Below are 11,330 nucleotides of genomic sequence, written 5' to 3'. Positions count from 1 at the left end.
TCCAATCATGTATTACTTACTTTATTTTGTGTTAAAACAATTCTTTTGTCCATACACATTGCTTTGGACCCTATTTGACTTTTATTTTATGGACAAAAACAGTTAAAAACATTCTTCAGACTATCTTGGTGTGTAAATGACGACAGATTATTTGGGTGAACTATACCTTTTATGAGTATGAAACAACCCGTCCTGGATCTTAAATCGATCTCAAATGTATTCATGTCATGCAAGTAGTTTAAAAATCACACAGAATTGATTTGTTGATTAGATTTACATTACAAGCTGCCTCCACACCAGCAGGTGTCAGTATAAAATCATTAGTATTACAATTCAAAGGAGATCTATAGAAAAAAATGACCACAATTAGGTTTTTCTTAGTTTTCAGATTTATTGATATTTTTTTTTTCATTTTTAAGTAACATCTGTGCTTTATTAATTTCATATACAAAAGGTACAAAAAAAGGGAAATGGTTTATTCTAAGAGCAACCTGACAACACCGTTTAGGGTAAAAATAAAGACATGTGATATCGATGCTTTGGGGGTTTTGGCGTGATCCTAAGACCGTCCGTCTATCTGTGGAGCTTCACAGGTGGTTCTGATCAGGCTTCAGGCACCACCACCACAGTGTGAAAGACCTACATCATGCCGTCATGGCTGGAGGTCAAAGCTATTAAACCAGGGCTTGAACAGTTAATATAAATTGTTTTTACACATGAGTAATTGGGTTTTTATAGGCCTCTGATTTCACTCGATCTGTTTATGAATGAAAGTGAAACATGTGGACTGAAAGTGGATGGTGCTTCCAAGCTGTTGAAGCTCTGTTGATAATTAGTCATCTGAGCGAAGAGAGCAACAGGAAGCACGGACGCTTTTGTCCATGAAGCAGTGTAACGGGATACGTGGAAGGACTAGTGAAAAAAATTGGACGTTGTGCGTATTTGCCAGGGTGAGTTGGTTGACTGTAAATATGAGGAAACGTCTAGATCGGAGTTTTACTCAGAGCTGGGAGAGGCGGCGGAGTCCATCTCATCTGCTTCAAGGTCATGAGGAGAGGCAGGCTGTCCTCCTTTCACTCTCTTCCACTTCATCCGTCTGTTTTGAAACCACACTTTCACCTGCGAATAAAAACGTTGATGCGTTAAAACTGTCTGGAAATGATTTGGAGAATAAATGTGCACTCTCTTGAGTGATTCGAGATAATTCCGCAGCCAGCAAATCAAGAGATTTGTGACATTATTTCTGATGGCTAAGCTCTGAGGAACGCAAGTCTGTGACCCCTGTGCATCTCTCTCCCCGTGGAAACACAGGAACATGGACCATCTGTTCCCACACTATTTTTACATGCTCCTTCTCGACTGAATCTGTCTGCCACTCATTTTTGAAAGCAAAGTGTGGCAGGCGGCCAAGATCTGTAGGATGCATCGGAAAAAAGTGGAGAAAGAGTTGCAAAGGGATTCGGGAGAAGCCCAGAGTTGTGCTGGGATCTGGCATGTGATTGGGATTGGGCCTGGGAAAACCATCAAGGACCAAGCTAAGTGTGGTCTGAGCTTAACTAAAAAAATATTTAAAAAACAGCCTAGTCCGAAATCGCTGAAGAGTGAGGTCAGGGATTGATGGGATGACGGCTCTGCATCGCTATCGTCAATCATTTTTCACAAAGACTTTAGACTTGACGAATGAGTGTTTTCTTTGCTGTTTTTAGCCAAAAATACCATTAGTATGAATCGAAGTATCTATTGTACCTGTCTCTCAGTGAGGTCAAGGTTGACAGCGATCTCGTAGCGTCGCAGGCGGGTCAAGTAGTTGTGGTGGGTAAACTCGGCTTCCAGCTCTCGAAGTTGCTCTTTGGTAAAGGCTGTTCGTTCCTTTCTAGCCTTGCAGTTCGAGTCTGCCTTGAAGCTTGAGTCCTGAATATCTGGAGGATACAAAGGAAAATAAGACTAGTTAGCATTAGTTTTGTGATCTAAGCATTCGTAACAGGTTTACTTAAAGGAATAGTTCACAAATTAAAAGAAAAAAAGCTTAAAATTGTTTTTTTTTTTTAATGTTTTCCAGGTCCAGTGTAGTTGTCAACACTATTGACTGTCATTGTACAGACAAAAACAGTTTTCAAAATATCTTCTTTTGTGTTCCACAGATAAAAAGAAAGTCATGCAGATTCGGTATGAGAGTGAGTAAATGATGACAGCATTTTCAACTATTCCTTTCAAGAAAGGAATAAACTCAAACGCAACACTAAAGTTCAGTTCCCCCAGGAGCGGTGTGTGTTTTCATGCATGTTAACTTTAAAACTCTGTCTGCATTAAAACATGGTTACAAGCCGTTTTGTGGGCCACACAGGGCAGACATTTGCACAGGGCTCAGTTCAGATCACAGGGTGCTTGAGCCCCAGTTAAAGCATGCTGGGAGTTTGGGGGTTGTCGAGGCTGCAACTGACCACAGAGGACTCAAGTTAGCAAGGAATTCGCCGGAACATTGTTAAATCCGCTAACAAAAGAACAAAGGCTTGAATGAAGTCTAAGAGTGTGTGTGAGTTTGTGTCCTATAATTCCCTGACACTAAAAAAATGTTTTCTTTCAAAATGCACTCTTTAAAGAGTTATATGCAAGAATGATGATTTACGTTACACAGATTTGTGTAAGTTCAATTAGTTATTCCAACCTTGTGAACCCTTGTACATTATATTAGAACCGGTAGCACTGAAAGAAAGCTGATGCAATTTCTGTGAAATGACTTTAATTTGTCAATGTGAGAATTCGTGCTTCGTGTTCGCCAGATCCTGGCCAGACAATGAAATGGACTGAACTGCCAGATGTAAGTGGGAAAGTGAGACAAGTACTTTCTCACATATGGCAACCTGTAGCCTCTGTTCCTTTTAGAAGGCGCGATATTATCGTCATTAAAGTCCTGTTCATTTAAATGCACTGCCGAGGGTAGTAAATGGAAAGGTGGTGGCAGGTTGGGGGAGAAACACCTGGCACTGTGGGTATGTGCGTGCTCCAAAAAAACAGACTCCAATAAATTTCCCCAGCAAAAGCCCATAAACATTTAGGGAGCAACCTCCCATCGGTGGGGTGTCTGGTGGGCATTTGGCATTTTATGTAGAAGGCGCTAAAGTCATTTGTCCAAATTAAGTCAAAATGAGTTGACAAGCTTAATTTTACATCAGTTATTGGTTACCAAACACAGTAGAACAGTCAAAATGCTGTCTGTAAACTTGTTCAACACATGCTGATGCTTAGATCTTTAAAAGACAACTGACAGAAGAGCAGTAAAAAGTGAAATATGAGTATGTCATTCAGACTGTAATATTGTTAAATATTATGACAATTTAAAATAACTGTTTTCTATTTGAATTTTTTTTTTAACATAATTTATTCCTGTGATGCAAATCTGAATTTTCAGCATTATTACTTCAGAAATCATTCTAATATGCTAATTAGATGCTAAAAACTATGCTAAATGCTAACACATGCATTATTAATGTTGAATACAGTTGTGGACAATTTTTGTTTCAGGATTCTTTGATGAATAGACAGTTCTATTTCATTTATTTAAAATAGAATCTTTTGTAACATTATAAATATCTTTACTGAAACTTTTGATCAATTTAATGCATGAAAGTATTGATTTATTCAATAATCCAAAAAACTTTTGAACGGTAGTTTATAATGTTATAAACTGTTATATGTTAAAGCTTTTTAAATCTGATAAATGCTGTTCTTTTGAACTTCATCTATTCATCAAAAAATCCTGAAACAAAAATTGTCCACAACTGTTTTCAACATTGATAATAATAATGAATGTTTTTTGGGCATCAAATTAGCATAATGATTTCTGAAGGATCATGTGACACTGAAGACTGGAGTAATGATGCTAAAAATTCAGCTTTGCATCACAGGAATAAATTATATTTTAAAATATATTAAAATAGAAAACAGTTATTTTAAATTGTAATAATATTTCACAATATTACTGTTTTTTGTATCAAATAAATGCAGCCTTGGTGAGCATAAGAAACTTCTTTTAAAAACATTAATAATCTTACCGATCCCAAACTTTTCAACGGCAGTGTATGTATATGTTTGATACATTTATATATATATATATATATATATCAAGTTTGCTCAGTTCATATTATTAAATTCTCTTCTAAGACTGTACATCCCTAAACTGAAGTAAACGGCAGACTTGTGATGTAAGAAAAACAAAAATGATGAGCACATCCTTCGTGATTCAGAATTCATTTTGGGAGCAAATATCACATCTGTTTACAATTTCATGCAATCATGAGTGTCTGCTTGTCATTTCAGGTAAAAAGAAAAACCCTGGTGAAAACATAATCACTACCAGATTTGATTATCATATCCTAGCCGAAACTTTCACACCTTGTGTCTTTCTATAATTTACCCCAACATTTTACAACAAATTCTGTCACATTAATGCACGCTTAAACCTCAGCCTCCCTCAGTGATGAATATTTTCATGATGGTGAATTTCTCTCCAGTCAAATGGAGAATGTGTTCTGTGGAGATCCTGTTACTGCTTAACGACAGGAAAATGTCAATGGATAAGAATGTAGATCGCAGGCAAGTTATATTACAGACGTGGTCTGGCTTGTTTCGACCGCAAGTGATGTAGGGTTACATTAAGGTAACACAGAGAAGGAAAGCGTATATTTATTCCCCACATTAGACTATGAGGCCTGGATGCATTGTTGTAGAGGGCCTGGTGATGGATTTGAGCGATTCATTTTTAAACGCCACTCATAAAATGTATATTGTCTTGCTGTTTTGGCCAATGCTATACAAAAGACTATTGGAGAAGAGATTATTTTCCTTCATCCCAGAAAAGCAAAGCTGTCTCATTTTCCACAGAAAGGCTGAGAGATGAAATTAATGCACCAGATGTGCCACAAACACTGAGGTTCACTTTTCCTCCTTTCCGAATAGTGTGAAATTGCAAGTAAGGAGAGTGTGCATTACTAAAATTATGTAGATTTAATCAATTCTGGACATCATTATTGTAGGAAACCTAAAATGTAAGAGATTAAATTATGAATTTTTAGTCAAAAGATGGGCTCAAAACCTTACATTTTGATACACAGAATACTACTGCGGTGCTAAAGGTCATTTTAATAATAATAAAAAAGATCTATGATAAAAAAATGTCAGTAATATGACACTTCTGATACTGGACACATAATATCCAGGTGCCATTAGATTGCATTAATATGATTAATAATACATAGAGCACCTAGAGATTCATAAACAGTTCATTACCATTAAATCTGATTATTTAGTTGACTTTCATATATTTGATTCTTTATAATCAAAATAAATATTTTAGAAAATCAAATCTGGGTTGAGATAGTGTGACAGATGTTACTGAATGTTAAAGCCGCCAAACTGATTATTTGAAAACAACAGCAAAAAGCTGAACTTTACCTAAGAGCCTCCAACAATTGAAGGAAACAACTGCAGAATAATAACAGAATAATGTGTTAAGGGTCATCCTTCATGTGCACGCTTGCTGTGAGGAGTTAAAGATAGAATATCTTAAGTAAAATCTATTATTTTCTTAAAGAACAATCCTGTCATCATTTACCCTCGTCACCCAAAACCTTCTTTATTCTGTAAAAGAAAAAGTGTTTTTTGCCTATACAATGAAAGCCAGTGGGGTCCAGTGTTGTTTTGGACCCCTATTGACTTTCATTATATATAACAACAAATACATTTTTCAAAAATATCTATTTTTTGTGTGTTCCGCAGAGGAAATAAAGCCATACATGTTTGAAATGACATGAAGGTGAGTAAACGATGACATCATTCTCTGATCACTATCCCCACAGCTACGGTGTGTTTAACCAGATACACTCTCAGCACAAACCTACCAACTCTTACACTGATTTTAGATACTATCTTACATGTTTTACATAATGTGCTACAAACAGGCAAAAAATGAGAATGTTCAAACGAGCCGCGGAGTAAACCACTTCAACCATCACCTCGTATCTCATTCCCTCTTGCCTAAATGACTCACCTGTGATTTCTCTTTTCCGCTTGGAGCTTTTTTTCTCTGTGTCGACCACTGGCACACTTTGAGGCGAATACTCTCCCTCTAGACATGCTGTGACTGCTCCAGGCAGCCTGTGTCCCACTTCACTGTCCATTTCAGCTCCCACTGCTTCTGCCGCCCCCTGGCACGGCTCCTGCCCTCTGCCTCTGGGCTCACAGGGAGAGAACTGCCACTCCGTCCGCTGGTACCCGCCGTGCGTCTCCGGATACAGTCTGTCCTCGCGAGGATAAGTGTGCGGCGCCGGCACCAGGCAGGAGCTGGAGAAGTCCGTGTAGGCCAGGAAATCGTGCTTCTGGTGCAGGGCGAATGGGGCCTGCTGGTAGGGCTGCAGCCCGGCCCCGGACCCTCCCGAATGAGGGCTCCTGACGCAACCCCAAAGAGCGCCGCCCGCGTGAGGGCTCCGCATGCAACTGCTGGCTGGCTGATCCATGCCGAAGATAACGCAGCACAGAGTAGGTGTCCTCAGAGATGCAGCTTTTTGGGTTTGGTGCAAGTCAACCTGGGAAATATCCACTTCAGCAGCATGTGCACACAAACACCTCAAAGTCCACCTTTGCAAAAATCAGTAAGCAGAAGTATGAAAGCAGACACCTTCCTACAGCGGCCACTCTGGTGTAACACATCAGCTCACACGCTCTCTGTCTCTCATTCAGCTTTCAGGCTGACCCACTCCATCCACTCTCAGCTCTACAAGCTCTTTTCACAGTTCTGAGGCATTCCTGACAAGCAGTCCCTCCTTCTTTTTAAACGCTTAGGTGGGAAAGAGTAGCAAGTTTATGGAGTGTAACGTGAGCTTGCAGAGGAGGAGTCCTGCGGTCCACATGTTGGTACCCCCCAACCCAGCCCTGCCTCATATACTATTAATCATGGGGGATTTTATATGCACATCTAATGGGATTTCCAGGTGCTGGCTTTTAAAGGAACATTGTCTGTAAAATATAAAATGAACACCCACACAGGAAAGTTGACCGGATCCTTTTTAGCTTCTTTTATCCCCCAAACCCCCAATTTCACTTTTCCAAATTTTTGGTGGGAACCACTCAGTACGGGCCGTGCTTTACCCTGGCGTAGTCTGTGTTGTGGACGTGTGTGGCGGCGACTGTGGACACAACCAGGGTTTTCTCTCACACTGACTTAGGCGGTGCTTTCTTCAACACCTCTCGTGTGCGCACAAGCTCTAATAGAACAAACACACAAACATGCTGTCATTAATTTGAACACCAAATTAGTCTCATTAGCGTCTTAATTGTCTGAATAATTCATATGATAAATAAAACATGCTTATTTTATAAAATGCTGTGTAAACTGTAAACAGAACCACATGATAATGTTTGAATAATGATGAACAGCTATTAATTCATTACAAATCAATTTCCAAAATTACAGTTTTACACAATGTTTTATTTATTTATTTTTATTTGCTCATCAAGGCTGCATTTATTTGATCAAAAATACAGTAAAAACAGTAATATTGTGACAACTTAAATTAACTGTTTTCTGATTTCATATATTTTAAAATCTATTTTATTCCTGTGATTGCAAAAATGAATTTCCAGAATCATTACTACAGTCTTCAGTGTCACATGATCCTTCAGAAATAATTATAATATGCTGATTTGGTGCTAAAAATAAAATAAAAACATTTATTATTATTATTATAAATGTTGAAAAATATTGTGCTGCTTTATTTTTTTTTATTTTTTCGGAAACAGTGATAAATCTTTTCAGAATATGAATAGAAAGTCCAAAAGACAACATTTATTTGAAATAGAAATAATCTTTTTTAAAGATTATTAAATACTTTTTGCTGTCACTTTTGATCACTTTGTGTCCTTGCTGAATAAAATATATATTCATTTCTTTAAAAAGAGTCTTACTGACCCCAAACTTTTGAACAGTATACCAATTATATTATATTATATTATTAAAGTGTAAACATATACTTTAAAAATAGCAATAATCATTATATTTGATCATTATATTAGAGATAATTTCTAAATTCATGTTTCAGATTGAAGAAAAATTTCTGAAATATATATTTTAAACAATGGCATGCTTGGTTTCATATGATCACAGATAAATCAGTCACTGCATGCCATCCATATTACATATTGTTTGCAATCATGCAAGCAGTGTATGATCCAAATGTGAAGTCATTTCTCCTGTTTTCTAGTCATGCGTTTGCTCTGGCAAGCACTCTATTTAACCGATTTCACTTGACATTTCAATGTGGTTGAGGTTGGAATCTCGAGTTTTCTCTTTCTACGCGGTCTGTATAACAAGTGATGGAAAGCAAACATGTTCAGTTGCATTTCTAAGAACTGTGGTCTGTGGTTATTTTTATTGTTGCTTTGCTTTGTCCTTTGTGTGATCCTGACATCTGTGAATAGCACAGCCTTCACCCCAAACTAAAGCAACGTAATCTTTAAAAGGTCTGAGGTAAGACTGCAATCCTTTCCCTTTACCCAGCAAATAGCTGAGCCATGAAGCATCCACCTCTTTACTGGCAATCTGGTCCCTACCATGACCACAGGGGGCTGGGGTTAGACAGCATTTGCGTTTAGATGGGCCATCTGTGCGAGAGTTTTACGTTTTCTTTCTGTGTGTGTGTGTGTGTGTGTGCGTGTGTGTGTGTGTGTGTGTCAGTCCACGCACATTTTGAGTCTTGAAGTAGTCACTGCTCCATGCTTAAACCTGTTGCCGTCAGTCGGCCAGGGCAGGTTGGGGGCAAAGAGGGTGTTTTTGTGTTTTCATTTGATCCATCTTCATGACACCAGAGAGAATTATAAGGATGAAAGAGAGTCCTAACGGAGCACCGGCCCAGGCCAGGCTTGGGTCAGAGAGCAGTGGGAGAACAGAAGAGATTCAGACCCTGCTGCTGAACACTTCATTTACTGCTTCCGCCAAACTGTGAGACACACTCTCTCACACACAACCAAAACACACACACATGTGGTGCTGGACTTTTGTTTGAACTGAGATGACCATCAAGTGAAATGATTGACAGTAAGGTTTGAAATACATTCTCCTTAAAATACTTGCAAAAACATTTCTAATATGACCTAAATATTTTCCAAATGCAAATAGCTTTTTTAATATAATAAAAATGTATAATATATATATTTTGCAGTTAGTTGATTCCACTGTCCCCCCAAATACATATGTGAAAAATTCCCTAGTCTGACGCAGTGATTTCATTTGTCTGATGACACTTGACACGAAGTCTGTTGTGAGTTGAAGGAAAAACTAAATCGTGCTGCCCTCTAGTGTTTGTTGAAGACAATGATATTCTTAAAATCTCCCATAGCATTTCATGTTCAATAATCACCATATAAGTTTTTCTTTCTTTTTATTTTCTTTCATTACTCAGTGATTTCCTAGTACATGCATTTTTATGCTGTCTTTCGAGCAGAGATTTGAAAGGTATTGATAAGTTTGGAAAACACGTAGCAGGCCTATTTCAGAAATCTGTTAATCTGTACTGTTTAATCGGTTACTATGCCTTTGGAGAATTTGAGAAAAAAATGATCTATTTTGTGGTAAATAACATATTACTTTTGTTAACATTTTTATACAATTTAAAACCATAGCTTAATGTTTTAAAGTCTGAATTGATGATGGACAGCCAGAAATGTAATGTTTCCATGTTAGACAGGTTACTAGCCTATATAACAAGGGGGTTTTTTTTAATGCTACTTCAGTCTGCATTGGCAGATATTTCATAAGTAGCCTAATCTGTTTTTGATATTTTGTAATAATGCTGTAAAAGGGGGTTGGGGATTGCATGTTAGCAACAATAAAAAGTAGCCTATAAAACAACACACACATAGGCCTATATATTGTGAATTCGTTTTTAACTGCATTTAGCTATTTATTCAGTCGCCTATTATGCATTTAGTAGGCCTATATTTATTCTATGACTGTATTAGCTATTAATAATTAGCCTATACTTTGAATAGGCCTACATTTTTTTTATCAAACCCCTTTCGTCATGTTCGCCATGTTGGATATCTCGATATTTCGGCCGAGTGGGTTTGCAGGGGGGCGCCAGAGCATGCAGGGGAGCTGCGGAGAGTGGTAAAATAGTCTAATAATTAGTTTAATTAATACATTTAAAAAGTAAAATTGTAATTATTCTGAAAATAAGGCCTCGTTTACACTCCAGGTCTTGATGCCCAATTCTGATTTGTTACCTTTATCCGATTTTTTGACCGTCGTTTACCATATTGTCGTTTAGGCCTACACGTTCTTTCAACTGTATCCGATTTATGTGTTACACTTGCCATATATCTGAAACATCGCGCATGCTTACACAGGGTTACATTCTCTTGCGCATATGGACGAACGCGAAAATATGCTTGATGCTAGCTCTGCGATAGGCCTGCCTATATGCAAAGTTTGCCAAACATCACCATGATTTTGAGGCGGAGGAGGACGGAAATTGCCATCATTGCAGCCTGCGCATATGCTTCAGTTGTTGTGTGCGAGAGAGATTTCAGGACTGGTGGGTATTGTGTTTAAATATTGGCTTTAACGAGGAGCAGTGGGTCCGACATTTTAGGATGAGCAAGCCAACCTTTGATATTGTGTCAACGTTCGTCCACATTCCTCCGACGGACACGACGACACGTTTCTTCGGGCCATCCGTCCCTTTGCATGATGCGCGTCAAAAGCATAGACAGTAAAAGCAGGTCAAAAGGGAGGCCCACAGACTTTGAAAACCCCTACCTATTGCGACGTTGAAAAAAAAAACAAGCGGGTCGACGTGGAACATGACAGCAAACAAATCTGTATTAGTGGCAATGAAGGATTTTGCAAAGTTATTTTAATATTCTGTTGTGTAGGCTACATCAATAATATTAAGTCGCTATTTCAGCACAGACAACATAGTTCACTCAAGGTTTGCTTTATGCATAAAAACTGTTTTTATTGTATTATTATGTAAAATAATTGATGAAAGTTATATTAAAATGATCATATAAAATATAACAAAGTTATAGAAAACTAGAATTATTTTTTCATCTTGAATGCACACGGAAGAAGGAGCTATAGCCTACTGGCTGTATCCGGATATGCATTGATTGGCTGCTTTATGAAGACCCTAATCAGGGTAGCACGGCGCCACGTTTAATTCTTGACAGGAATGAAATCTTGGCCGTGAGGGATATAATTACAGTGCGTTGACTGTATTGTAGCTACTGTTGTTTATCATATCGGTTGTTCAGCCAACGAAAGATCAATCAGACAA

The 11,330-nt window shown here is 38.0% G+C and overlaps 1 protein-coding gene across 1 annotated transcript; it reads right to left on the bottom strand.

Moving 5' to 3' along the window:
- Window positions 1–459: 459 nt before the first annotated feature.
- meox1 (mesenchyme homeobox 1) lies at window positions 460–6,826 on the bottom strand. Its single transcript, XM_056255708.1, has 3 exons — window positions 6,047–6,826; window positions 1,747–1,919; window positions 460–1,119 (listed from the first exon to the last, which is right to left on the bottom strand). The coding sequence occupies exons 1-3, from the start codon at window positions 6,510–6,512 to the stop codon at window positions 997–999; spliced, it is 762 nt and encodes a 253-aa protein (XP_056111683.1). The 5' UTR covers window positions 6,513–6,826; the 3' UTR covers window positions 460–996.
- Between the last annotated feature and the right edge of the window lie 4,504 nt (window positions 6,827–11,330).

This window comes from Rhinichthys klamathensis, unplaced genomic scaffold (assembly GCF_029890125.1).
Source record: "Rhinichthys klamathensis goyatoka isolate OS25496 unplaced genomic scaffold, OSU_Roscu_1.1 h1tg000121l_1, whole genome shotgun sequence".
NCBI lineage: Eukaryota > Metazoa > Chordata > Actinopteri > Cypriniformes > Leuciscidae > Rhinichthys > Rhinichthys klamathensis.
The sequence above is the reverse complement of the archived record's forward strand: the minus strand, read 5'-3'. Positions and strand labels throughout refer to the sequence as shown.

Coding starts and splice junctions, on each gene's coding strand:
- meox1 (XM_056255708.1), bottom strand. CDS start 6,512: ATGGATCAGCCAGCCAGCAGTTGCATGCGGAGCCCTCACGCGGGCGGC. Junction 1,920..6,046: donor GCGGAAAAGAGAAATCACAG/GTGAGTCATTTA, acceptor TGTATCCTCCAG/ATATTCAGGACTCAAGCTTC. Junction 1,120..1,746: donor TTGACCTCACTGAGAGACAG/GTACAATAGATA, acceptor TTTTATTCGCAG/GTGAAAGTGTGGTTTCAAAA.